This window comes from Lathamus discolor, chromosome 5 (assembly GCF_037157495.1).
Source record: "Lathamus discolor isolate bLatDis1 chromosome 5, bLatDis1.hap1, whole genome shotgun sequence".
NCBI lineage: Eukaryota > Metazoa > Chordata > Aves > Psittaciformes > Psittacidae > Lathamus > Lathamus discolor.
In genome coordinates, this window is record NC_088888.1 from 65,696,002 (window position 1) to 65,709,633 (window position 13,632).

A 13,632-nucleotide genomic window follows, 5' to 3' on the forward strand; every position below is an offset into this window, starting at 1 on the left:
GAGTGGTCTCTCCCTGTCCTTACCTTGACCCACAAGCCTTTCACTGTATATTTCTTTCCCCTGTCCAATTGAGGAGGGGAGTTACAGAGCAGCTTTGGTGGGTACCTGGCATCCAGCCATGATCAACCCACCACCACAGAGGTCTAACTGGAAGCTGGTTGCTAGTGGCACTCCTCCAGGATCAATATGAGGGCCAGTGCCATTTAACATTTTTTATCACGGACATGGACAATGAGCTGGCACACACACTTGTCAGGTTTTTGCATGATACAGGCTGGGGTATGGACTGGTTGATATATTGGACGGCTGAGCTGCTATTTACAGGGATCCCAGCAAACGAGAGGAATGAACCAGTGGAAAAATCCTTGAGTGCAACAGAGGCAAATGCAAACTTTAGCACAGCAGTGAAGGCCAAACATATACTGAGCTCTGATAGACACAGTGTGGCTAGTAAGTTAAGGGAATTGCTTGTTCCTCCTCCACTCAGCACTGGTGGGGCCATTAGTAATTATACTTCTTATGGAATTAGATAGACTTTAGGATTTTTATGTTTTTTCCCACCAGTGCTAACATCCATCCTCCTATCTTACATGTATTGTATGTTTACTTCTTTCCCTGAGAAATCGGAGTGATTTAACAACTGGCTCATATAATAAACGTTGTACAAATACAACAAAGAGAAAAAACAGAAGAACTCAAATCCAATATTGATTTTAAATTCACTAAAAAGTCTTTGTAAGTTTAAACTTCCTTAACACACTTCATTAATGGAGAAACAAAGATACATCACAACTTCAGAACTGGGGTTATCAAGACTTCGTTGCTACAAAGTGATCAAAGTGAATTTGTAATCACTGAGAAAAAATCTTTCCTTGGATAAAATTGCTGAAGATCATCCAGTCATACCACAAAACCAGGGATTATTTTTGGATGGAATAGAGAAAACCTGTATTTTGTTACAAATCAGAAGTGTTTCCTTTCTGAAAGCTAAGAAAGAAACCATGGTCTAGGTCAGAGATAATATACACACAGGTTTACTGAGAATAGCAAACTACTTTTCTGAAGCCATGGTGATTTGTATGGGCAGGGAATCTGGCCTGCTGTTCTGATGCCGCACTTAGCATTGTGTTATCCATGAGCCCCTATGATATTTGATACTTCACTGCAATAGCATGACAGGTTTCATAAGCTAGCCATTAGATTAGATTGCAATGAGAATCTGTGGATGACTGTGTTTAACTCAGATGCTTGAAAGTATGCAATATGTTTTAGAAAATTAATTAAATCCTTACGGAAAGGATTTTAATATAAAGCTGTACAGTATGAATTCTTCTTACCAAGGTATAAAAGATTACTTGTTGATAAACAGCAGTTAATGCTAGTTTCGGTTCTGGTTGTTCCTGTGTGCCAGGTGACACATGGGTGCTTAGTGTCTTCTAGTACTGAGGGCTGGACTAACCCTTGCCTCAGAAGCTGACATGCCAACAGCGTTAACAGGAGTTTCCATTCAGATTAAGGGTGAAACATCTTCTTGCCTAAAAATAAACAGCCTCAAGGCTGTTCCAATAGCCAAACAGCACAAGATTATTATACCATCCTCCTCATAGATTTGTTTCACTTCCTGGCTATGCTATGATTCAGCACTTAAGTTAGTGATGATACTCAGTCATAAATGGCTAAATTTATGTCATAGACAGAGTCAATCCTGTCACATAAAGAGGTAGTACTGACAAAGCCATTAATCTTTCTGTCAGTATTCCCAACAGGAAAAAATAGGAATCATGGGGATTATTGCTTTTTGAATACCAGGCACTCCTCTTTGGTAAGTGACAGTACTTGACAGAATAAGTATTACTTAGCTAGAATGCAGAGGGGTGAAAACCTAGCTAAGTGAAAAAAGGTATTTCCCTCTCTCCTTGCTAAGACCAAGATGTCTTAACAGGGCTACAATAATGTAGCCCCAAAGAAATTTAGTTCGAGGTAAATAACAAACAGCAAACTTAGAACTAGGAGTTCCTAATGTCCAGTCACTTGTTTTAGCAACAAAAGATAATTTTGATAGCCTGAAATGTGACATAAGAAGTTTAAAATAGAACTAAAATTGGAAATCAGCAAAGTAAACCAGAATTAACTACTGTAAGGGAAAACTAGGACAGCTGTTGGCACACTTCAGTTATTTAGACAAGAAAGTTTAAAAACAGTTTAGAACATTTCCAAATGTTTTCACCTGTTATAGGAGGCAAATATTAGTAGATGAAGAGGGCACAAAAGGAAAAGTATATCCAGATAAGAGGGGATCTTTTGCTTCCACAAAGATATAAATTATAATTGTATCTGGAAAATATTAAGTGCCATCAGATGTGGTACTTGTCTCTTGTAATATTTCCAGAAAGGCCTCAGATGAATGAATCAGATTTTCATGTCATTAATAAAATTAATTCTTCACTGGGAGTAGGCAACAACGAACTATTTAGCTAGGTATAAATAGCAGCATTATGAGTTTCATTTGACTCTTACTCACTGTTGCATGTTACAAGGTGTACATTAATGATTCTCACAATCTGGTTTTGTTTACATACTCAAAAGACAATAGCTAAGAAATTAAAACAAAATATGTTTTGCTTTCTATTGAAAGCTATTAGGGAAATAAAGGGAAAACATCAGTAATGACTGAAGATCAATTCCTAGTAAAGGAACACTGGAAAAAGTTAAGGTTCTCGTATCTTTGTGTGTTTTGCCATTGATTTAATGGATTCAGGGTTTTACATGAAGAGGAGCCAGGTCTGAGTAAAAGGAACTTTTCTGTCCACCTGCCAGGGTTCTTTTTATATATGAATGATCCTTACTTTCCATATATGTAGGTGCCCATAAGACACCAGTTCTGTGGAAGCAGCAGTAAGTTCATTCCATGTGATCAAAGGAATACCAGTTATACCAGTTATAGTAAAATGTACAGAGAAACACTATTTTACATAGTATTTCACTAACTTTTCAGCATTATTTGCCTTCACCAACATGATCCAACTTTGTAGCTACTCCTGCTTTGAGAAGAGGTGTTGGCCTAAAGGTCAGGAAAGAACTCCAAAGGTGCCTTCCAACCTAAATTATATAGTGATTCTGATTACAAATCTTCATCTCCACTACCATTACACAAAAATATAACTGCCCACAAATATGTAAACAATCTGTTCCATTTCTCTTATTTCTGTTAGAATTAATGCATCTTTAATTATAATCTTGTTCTTTAAAAGCATCTTCACATTCCATTTGTACTCACTAACAGATGTTTTGATTTGCTTGCCATTAGGCAATGACACACTGAGTGTTGCATGATGATGATGTTTAAAATGGGGGAATTCTCTGGAGAATCTCTGGAATTGTAAATATGTTTGCTGAGTTCTTCCCCCTCCAATTTACTCTGGTCCATTTTACTGTGTGACAGTGCCACTTGGAGCATTAGATAACAATGTGGAAAACAATATGCCAAAGGAGGTAATTACTTTTTTATTGCATCGTTTTGACATTCTATCCTAGCAATTATTTTTAATGTTCATTCAAATTCAGATCATTATTTATAGCCATATTAATAGCAAAGCTGGTATTCACTTCAGGTCTGGTAAGTACATCAGCAGTTTGCTAGGATGTTTAAATAGGAAGATACACTTCCTAAACTACTAAACAGCAAGTTATCTCACTTTGTAATTTACTGTGCTTTATTCTCTACTTAGCATATTCTATCTAGACCCAGAAAAACACTTGGGCACTCATGTTCAATTTTAAGCCTATAGCGTGGAATCCATGTGCCATGGTGTCAGGGGAGTCAGGTTCCTATGTACCTTATGACAGAATAATGCAAAAGTAAATGTTTAATCTGTTTGGTAGTTGCCATTAGCAATCAACAGAGTGCTGATTACACAGCCTGGATGGCCAATGGTGTGCTTCAAGAGCTGTAGCAGTAGAGGTTAAATAAAACCTCAGGAGGTAAGCACAGGCAGCATCAAGAATGGGTCACATCCTCAGTACATAGGCTATCAGTATAACAATCTCAGTATTACTGCTAATAGCAGTGCCGGCAGGCTGCTTCTTGCTCGTGAGAGAAAAAAAAAAAATAAATGAGTAGGATCAGTTGTGCCAGTGGATGTTTCTGGGCCATTTTGGTTTCAATACAAGCGGGAATTATCTTTAGTGATGCTGCTGCAATGATCAATCATAGAATCATAGAATCATAGAATGGTTACGGTTGGAAGGGACCTCAAGATCATCTAGTTCCAACCCCCCTGCCATGGACAGGGACACCTCTCACTAAACCATCCAACCCTTCAGCACTACTGAAACAACCCTTTCCTATAAAAGAACCCTGAGGAACACATAGGAAGAAAGCACAAAGAAGAAACGTGGTTTTCCTTGATTTCCTGTAGGGATATCTACTTGTGCAAAGCTTTCTAAAAGTTTGGAGATCTTGTAACCAAGGCAAGCTATTTTTGTTTGTTTGCAGAGGTGCTGGCACCTCACAGTATCTCCACATGCCTCCTCATCAGACCAGTTCCAATGGACCTGTAACAGCATTAAGGGGGTTTCCTTGCGGAAATCCGTAGAGAAGCCTGCAGCGATGACCAGTGCTTGTGGTTTGGATGCCTTTGTAATTGTGGGATTGGTCCTATGCAGGTCTCTGTGGAAGCATCCTTCTTCATCCAGAAGTTTCTGCCATTCCAGGTCTGCAAGACAGTCATTTCCTCATCATCCACCTAGTTAAACTGTTGTGAGTGCACAGCGAATACTTCTGGAGAAACTCCTCCCATTCCATCATCTGAATGTCAACATGCTGTTTGGAGGTGCTGCCCAATACCTGCACCCAAGGCAAGGGCAACTTGCCTATATTTAGAAGCATAAGGGAACCAGTCACCTGAAAGCCTAAAGCACTTGCCGTATAGCATGTGCTATGTGCCATCTTTTCCTATGTTTTGGGGTAGGCTATAACAAATATCAACTTTAATCCGGGTTTACACCAGTTTACCTGTTGTTTGGGTTTGAGGTTGTTTTTTTGTTTTGTTTGGGGTGCTTTTTTTGTCTGTTTTTTTTTTTATTATTATGTTTTTGTGTGGATGGGGCTTTTTATATACATTTTTTTATATTATTTCTATTTTTTTAACTAATGTGTCAGAAAAACCCTTGGAGAGAAGATAAAGTTTTACTGATTATGTCCCAAATCACAGAAGTGCAACAGCTAAACTTTTTGCTTATAGAGCATCAACAACGCCAGCAACAAGTTATTTTTTTAATAAGGTATAATAGGGCATGTGTTCAGAATGTTTTACCAAAAAGAGGTGGTCTAGACAAGCTTATTTAACTGGAAAAACAAAACAAAACAAATCAACAAACTCTTCCGACTAATCTTTCAGACGACCGAAAAACTGCTAGAATTTCCCAGATCAGCAATATATAAGTTCATTGAAACGCTAGTCACAAGAAGTCAGTAACAGCTGCAGTTCTCGAATTCCTTAGGACACCTGCAGCAGCAGTGGCCACTCCGTGACATCTGGTGGCCACAAGCCAGCATAGCAAGAACATCGCACCACTGAAATTGCAGTGCGCCATGCACGTCAGGGGAAAGACACATTTCGTTAGGTTATTTTCAAACGTTAAGTGCCAATATACCAGTTGTAATGCGTTTGCTACAGTTGTACGTCTTGGCACAGAACAACCTGGCTTTGACAACTGATAGTGTGTGACACATGTAGCAAGGAAGCTATGGTACAGATGTTCCCCGGAATTATGATGCTTCCTTCCACCCGAAAAGCGCTGTCCTTCCTGTTCACCCATGCAGTTGTAGGACACCGAGACGGGGCTCTGCAGAGCGACAGAATTGCAGGAGATGTTCTTTAAAATACAGAGGTGGAATTCATTGTGAACTTATACCCACTGGACCGATCCGGAACGTTGCTCTCATGTGGAAGAGACATCCCCGGTGGCAGCAGGTACTCCTGACCTCTTGCGGTCATGGCATTGCCCTGGTTTCGGCTGGTGTAGAGTTAATTTTCTCCCTAGTAGCTGGTGCAGTGCTGTGCTTTGGATGTACGCGGAGAACGATACTGATAACACACCCATGCTTCAGTTGTTTAGTTCAGCGTTTACCCTGATCAAGCACGTTCCAGCCTCACGCCATGACATCGCCGAGGCGCACGGCAAGCCGGGAGCGAGCACGCCGCCTACAAGCGCAGCCCCACCGCCCGCCCCTCTAGGCCACCATCCTCCGCCCCACTTCCGCCTTCCGTCGCCGGCCACCCGCCCAACCGGGAGCCGGGCGGAAGCGGCGTGGCGGACGGCGCGTGCGCCTGGGGGCGGGGCCAGGCTGAGCCACGGCGGGGCCGGGGCCGCCGGTCAGTCAGTGCCTGGCGGCTCGCGCAGCCCGCGAGGGGCCCGGCTGAGGTAACGGCTGCTCCCTTTCCCCTCCGCGCCCGGTGCCCCTCTGCGGGGCTGTCCTGGGCCGGCCCACCCCACCCCACACCGGACTCTGCTTGCCCCTGGCGGGCTGGGGCGGGGCCGCTGCGGCCCGCCCCCCGGCCTTGCCGTTGCCCGGGGGAAACACGCCGGGGGGTGCTGTCGTAGCGGTCCTCGGTCCGGCACCGGGAGGCGGGAGCCCCGCCGCGCCGAGCGCTGCTGATTCACGTCGGGTGGCTGCCGAGGGAGGGAGACCGACTGACAGACAGACCCCGCGGGGCCTGGCCGGGCCGAGCCGCTCCGGAGGGTGGCCCTCGTCCCCAGCCTGCTGGCGGGGCACCCCCCCGGGCTCAGCGCGGCCGTGGCGATCCTGGGGCCTCCGTGACACCCGGGCTGGCCTGCGGCCCCGCGGGCGACAGACCTGCTCGTTCCCTCCACTGCTCGACCTGCTGCTCCTGCTCCTGTGCGGGCACCGGCTCTGCTGGGTGCCTGGGCCGGGGCGTCCCCGCAGTGCGAGAGCTATGGGATTACTGCAGGGTGGTGACGTAGGCGCTCCCTTTGCCCCCTCGTTTGGGGAGTGATGCACGTTTACTTGCCATGCACTGTGTGTTCCTAGTTAGGAAAGTGTTAACTCAGAGGCCCCAGCTCATCACATCCTTTGTAGAAAACTGCATTTAAGGGTTGAGTGACAGCCTCGATCATGCTTGCAGGAGTGCATTTACGGGAGAACCGTTAACAAGCTGTATTTCATTTGCAGCTGTGCTGACTTGTTTCTTTTTGGGGGGGAATGGGGTGACAGTTCTAGCTGAAGAAACAAACTGACCTACATGTGCTTCACTATTCATTGGAAGAATGACAGATGACAAAGATGTGCTTCGAGATGTGTGGTTTGGACGAATACCAACCTGTTTCACTCTGTATCAGGATGAGATAACTGAAAGGGAAGCTGAACCTTACTATGTGAGTATAATGAAGGTAGTCACAAATAATCCAGTGCCATAGCTATGTTTGTTCCTTTCATTCTCATCATGTGTGTTACTATATGTTGTGAGCTGGGCCCCCCTGCCAAAAAAAAAAAGCCAACAACAAAAAAACAAACCAATAAACCGAACAACTTTTTTATTCTTATTCCTGGTGTCTCCTGAAAGTAAATTGCCTGATTCATTTATCTTCACAGCAGGTTCAAGACTTAAGTTTCTTTCACTAGTGAGAGAAACTTACCACAGATAATTACGATCTTAAATAAATATGAAAATCAAGTGAGCAAGTAATTAGGTAAAAGGATGAGGTTCTACCTGAGTTTGTATGTTCCTGGATTATGGTCAGAAAAAGGGTTATGTTTTAGGTTTATGTTACTGTACTGCAGATATAACTTCAGTCAGAGCTTTGTGCAGTCTTTAAAACTTAGGTCTGTCACTTGTGTAACACAAATTTATCATGAACACTTGCTCCACTATTTCTGCTCATGAATGACTTCTGCTTGTTTTCTTTAAATGCTAGCAGCCATGAGAGACCTAGCTCAGATGCAGGAAAAGCAGCTATAATATCTTAACAGTACAGTGCCTGAACTAGATTGCTAGCTGTCCATGATGTATGCGAGTTGTAAACTAGAAGTGCCTTCTGTAATCACGCAGTATTTACACTATGCTGACCGTACTCAGCAGTTTTAATTTTCAGCACCTAATAGATATTTGATTGATAGAGAATGTTAGCTAATTCAGTGAAACTTGAATCTGAAATTTAATAAGGATGTGGGAGAAAAATCTTGTACTATGATTTTTTTATGTGATCCTGAGGTCCTTAAGTCTTGTCATAGCCTATTCTACTCCTTTTGAAAATATTACTGGGTAGAAATACTTTTTTCTGTGTTTGGTAGCATCTTTATGTCACCAGTTTCTGATTTACGCACACTCAGCGGATTTTTGAAACATAATAAACCATTAATGATTTTCATTCGGTGATAATAGAGCTCATCATTCTGTTTCAGTTTCCCCACTGATAAAAACAGAAGCACTTTTACTTCATGTGGTTGACCTATTGCAGAAGTCTCAGACTTCAATTTTTTTTTTTAATATATATATATGTATATATTGTATAAGAACTACATGAAAGGTATGTGTTCAAGTATAGAGACATGCAGTCTTGATCTGTATGATTCTTTGTTGTTGCAAAATCTGGTTATTCACAAATCACGCTTCTAAAATTTTGGCTTCTTCCTTTCTCAGGTGATGTTGGAGCTGATAATACAGCTTCTTGAAAGGGACCAAGGATTTATAATAGTAATAGGTAGAACAGGAATCTAAGTTTTAAATTGTGGTTTAGTTCTCATGGTTTCAGAGTGCATCTACATTAATGTTTTTGTTCAGATCTAGAGTGCTTTTTTGATGCAAGTCTTCATGCTTTCCACTTACTGTGCCCAGGTTTGCATCACACAGCAGTCTCATAGCCCACAAGCTGAATCATTTTCCTGTGAAGCTGAAGCAGAAGTACTTCAGTACTGCTAATGGACATTTAGTGTATGGGATCAAACTGGAGGTAAATTGAAGTAAAAAGCCATAAAACCCCCGAAAACTGAAGTAAAAAAGTAGATGTAGTGAATATTCCCAGCCCTTGACACCAACTGCTCAGTGTTTCATGTCTTCTCTACCACGCTTCAGTACTTGTTAATATAACCTCTGTATTCCAGACTGTCTTCCATAAATGGGAAGGCTGCATGCAAAGGAAGTACTGGCATTGTCAGGTTAAGAGGAGAAAAAAACTTCTGCTCCGAGGAACTTGCTTTATGAAGGTGGAGGAAAATGTAGACCTGGAATGTGAAGGGTTATGGAGTTAGGAAAACAATCCAGAATCTGTGTGACGGATTTTGGTTTGGTGTGTGTGATGGGACAGGAGATCCTTGTCTGTTAGGTGTATTAGTGCAGCACAGGAGTGATCATGTTACAGCACTCATGTTACTGCTATGGGGGTAGCAGAACTCATTTAAAATGATCTTGTTTATCTTTTGGAAAGAGTAGTGACATTGAGACCAGGTAGCCTAGGTGAGATACTGCCCTGTTTCTTCCTGTACTCAAGCCGGGTAGGTTTCTGCAGCGTTAACACTGGAAATGCACATGTCAAGTTTCTTTGGAGTCTCCCCTATAAATGGTTGTGTTTGGAGTGGAAGCAAAATTAGGAACAGCTAGGTTGAACTGCCTTTGTTGCTGAACTATCTGATATTTCTCTAGTTCTAAGGTTGTTAAGATTTTTATTTTTAAATGGTGTACTGTCTGCCTCTTTGTGCAAGCAAGAGTTAGAAATAAAATATGTATGGGAAGCAGAGTACTCATTGGTTGAGATTTGTCAGGTGTAAAGAATGAAGTTAAAGCAGAAGGTGGTCTTAGAATGAGCTATGCCCAAGGGACTAGCCTTTACTGTGCTACCTTGTCTGTATAGTTGCCCATGCAGTACTGTAGGTTGTTTAATTTATGATGTGCATTCTGTATTTTGGAGTATAATGTAGTGATCTATCAGTCGTACATTCAGGTTGCACTTGTACATAACTTGGATTGTTGGATGTGTTTGATTTTCATGGCATTGTTCTAACTTTTAGCACAAAGTCTGCTGATCAAAGGTTGTCTGGGGAAGAAAAAAAAAAAGCAGTTGAGCAAATCTGATCTAGTGGAATGACATTAACTTAGATTAATATATCTCGTCATATGATCATGTATTTTGTTTTGTCTTAATTAGGTATTTCAGCCTGAAACCAGGAATTACTCTTACCACTGAATCATGGCTGTTCCCAGCATCTAGAACTGTTGCTGTAGGGTAGCCAAAGGCTGAAACAGTATAGGCTCGTTGGCCTGCATGGACTGGTTTAGGAGTTAGTAGGAAAAGTGTCTGTGGGAGAGGTGTCATTCTGGTGAACACAGCTTTGCTTAAAAGGAAGGCTCCTTGCTGTATGGCTGAAGCATTGGAGAAGTTTGTGAGTGTCTAATAGCCTAGAAGGTAAACTGCTGTGTAAAATTACGGTTTTCATATAGAGGCCTCTATAAAACAATGTGACTGTGCTGTTGAAAAGACTGACCGAAGTCCAGCATATAGTTAAATACATTAAGGTTGGATTTGTTTGTGTTTTTTCCCTAAATATTTTAGTTAACTTTTCTCTAGAAATAGTAATAGCATTTAATAATTACAGAATTTTTGGGGTAAAAATGTTTTGTGTCAACTGGTGTGTTTCACTGAGTGTGGACAACTGGTGAAGAAGTCTTGAAAGGGATAGATAACAAAAATTATAAGGGGTAACAAAATGAAAATATGTTTGAACTATGCTTTTAAAGGTCTCACTTAACAGATTTAGGGTATTTGTAAATCTCTTGAATAATTAAAGCTAGGAAAGTGATAGAATTGGATCCTTTCATGTCTTCCATTGAAGGGGAAAACCAAAAAGATTTCAGTAGATGCTGCAAATGCTCAGCATCTCATAAAAACAGGCAGTCTGCATTAACCTGCTTAACTGTTGGATTTTGTGCTCTGAAGATTCCCACTGGGAGTGCTGGCCACGTTCTGTTAAATTCAGTTAAGTGCTGTTTGGTTATTGTCTGTGATTGCTAATTGTGTTAAAATAGAAACTGTGTTGTTGTTCTACACTGCAAACTGAAGTAAAGTATTTTACAGGAGAAGTTAGTTATGCAGTTTAAAGGGTTATGTCAAACACTGTTGAACTCAATAATGCTCTAATGTATTTATCAAATCCTGCATGGATGTGCCCCATGTTAAAAATTGGCATTTGAGGCAGTCCAGACAGGTCTCATATCAGAATATACCAGAATTAATTTAACTGTAAATGTCAGACAGAAATAATAAGAAGTTATTACAAAAAATATTTGGATTTGATTGGAATAGACTGGTTTATGTTGTCTCAAGAACACTCAGTGTAGATATGTGGAATTAGGTTAATAAAGGATAATATTGTCATTCAAGTCATTGAAGTACCAAACAGTTCTCACTGGAGTGTGTATGTGATTTCAGTTTTAAAAAGTGAACGATCTCGAACTCAGTGAAGGCTGTGTTTAATTACCTTGCTGAAATGGTTTGGGTTGAAGGGACCTTAAAGATGATCTGATTCCAACACACCTGCCACGGTCAGGGACACATTCCACTAGACCAGGTTGCTCAAAGCCCCATCCAACCTGGCTTTGAATGCTGCCAGGGATGGGGGAACCACAACTTCTCTGGGTAACCTGTTCCAGTGTCTCACCAGCCTCATAATGAAGAATTTTTTCCTAATACCTAAATCTCCCCTCTTTCAGCTTAAAGCCATCACCCCTTGTCCAATCGCTACATGACTACGTTCACCTTGTAAAAAGTCCCTTTACAGATTTCTTGTAGGCCCCCTTTAGGTACTGGAAGCTGCTATATGGTCTCCCCAGAGCCTTTTCTTCTCAAGGCTGAACAAGCCCAGCTCTCTCAGCCTGTCAAAGAGGGTAGGAAATACATGATAGTGGAAAAATAAACCCATATATTACATAAATTATCAAGTGTTAACAGAGTTGATTACTGTGATAGTGGCGAGTCTTCATCTTTTATAGTTTTATATAATCCTAAAATTTAGTTGTTTCACAGATGCATGCAGATTAGTAATCTAATGCAACATTATCTGAAAGATAAACCCATTCTCTTTTGTAAGAACTTACTCTTGATTTCCTCTCTACACTTCTTCTGATGTTTATAAATACTCTAGTATTGTGGTGAAGATATTATCTAATTTATATATCAGAATGTGGTCTAATTGTTGGAATGATTCTGGAAGAATGTGTCAGCAGAGATCAAGTTTTCTGTTATGCAAAATATATCTTTACATAGTTTGGAATGTCTGTACAATGACATTCACCTAAGGCCTAGCATTATCTGTAATACTCTAAAGAAAATATTTTAAGAAACAATACTGGTTATGAGGAATGGTGGAAAACAAATGTTTCTTTCTTTAAATATGCAAAATCTGATTTATTTCTATTTATTCCTTAGACCCATTCATTTAATTAACAATTAGGAAATGGAATAATTGTACAGTGTGAATAACATTAATTTAAAATGACTATTCCAAAGCTAAATATTATTTTACAGGGAGGTTAGTCTTTGCTCATTGTGATTGGTTTTACTAGGCATGAGGCTTTAAAAAAAAAAAAAAGAAAAAAAAGGTGGAGGGATTTTTGCAAATAAAAATAACACAGCATTCTGTTTGGGATAGTGCGTAACATTACACTTGAAAAAAAAAAATGTAAGCTGGAAAGCTATAAGAAGCTTTGTGTTTAACTGATAAAATATTGATAGTTTTCTTTCTGGTTTCAGTAGCTGGACAAAAGTTAAATAGTGGAAGAATCATAGTAGTCTTGACTAACGTGTTGAATTGGCAAACCCAGTGCAAAGATGATGGAAATTGCCAGCTGTTGGAAATACAAAATGTTCTTGGAAGCCAAACTCTTAAGCAGCTAGTTTTCTTAAAATAAACAAAACAAAACAAAACCCCACAAAAAAAAACAACCCTCTCAAAACCAACCTTTGTAAGAATTGCCACTTTGAAATACTAGCTGATACACAGTTGCTTGTTACATTCAAGTTATATAGAAGAAGTTAGAACATGCTCCTAACTGTTTATATGAAAAAAGTTAATTAATTCTTTGGCTTGCTTAAATATAGAAAAGTGTGAATTAATTCATAGAATCATAGAATAGTTAGGGTTGGAAAGGACCTCAAGATCATCTAGTGCTAACCCCCGTCACTCCTCTCTCCCACCACACTGAAAGAATAAAGAACTTCTTTGTTTTTCTGTCTTTTGTGTTAGTGCATGGGGTGCTGCTGTTCTGCATCTTCTGAGTACATAATTTCATAGGCTTTCATTCACCATTAATAAGTAAACTGTCTAGAAGACATCTTACCTTAGGGGGGAGAATTTCAGCTGAAATTTCATTATGAATATGCATACTTTTTATAGTATTTTTTATTAATTTAGTAAATTATATTTATACTTAAAGCTTCTATAATTTTTTTTTTATTTCAGTTGCTTTTGCCAAGGATAAGCTACTTGACATTGGTAACAGACAAAGTGAAGAAACACTTTCAGAAAGTTATGAGACAAGAGGAAGTTAATGAAATTTGGTTTGAATATGAAGGTACACCACTGAAATGGTGAGTTTATTTAACTTTGTACCTTTGCTC

At 40.3% G+C, this 13,632-nt stretch overlaps 1 protein-coding gene across 4 annotated transcripts in view; it reads left to right on the forward strand.

Annotated features, from left to right (window-relative positions):
- The first annotated feature begins 6,311 nt into the window (after window positions 1-6,311).
- Window positions 6,312-13,632, forward strand: part of ATG5 (autophagy related 5) — an 81,942-nt gene continuing 74,621 nt past the window's right edge. For 2 of the 4 annotated variants that reach the window (XM_065681129.1, XM_065681134.1), the window contains exons 1-3: window positions 7,312-7,398; window positions 8,859-8,973; window positions 13,475-13,602. In XM_065681129.1, the coding sequence (XP_065537201.1) occupies window positions 7,397-7,398; window positions 8,859-8,973; window positions 13,475-13,602 (245 nt within the window). In that variant the 5' untranslated portion in view covers window positions 7,312-7,396. Of the gene's footprint in view, window positions 6,427-7,237; window positions 7,399-8,858; window positions 8,974-13,474; window positions 13,603-13,632 lie in introns of those variants that run through there. The other 2 variants (XM_065681133.1, XM_065681132.1) reach the window with 2 other exon arrangements.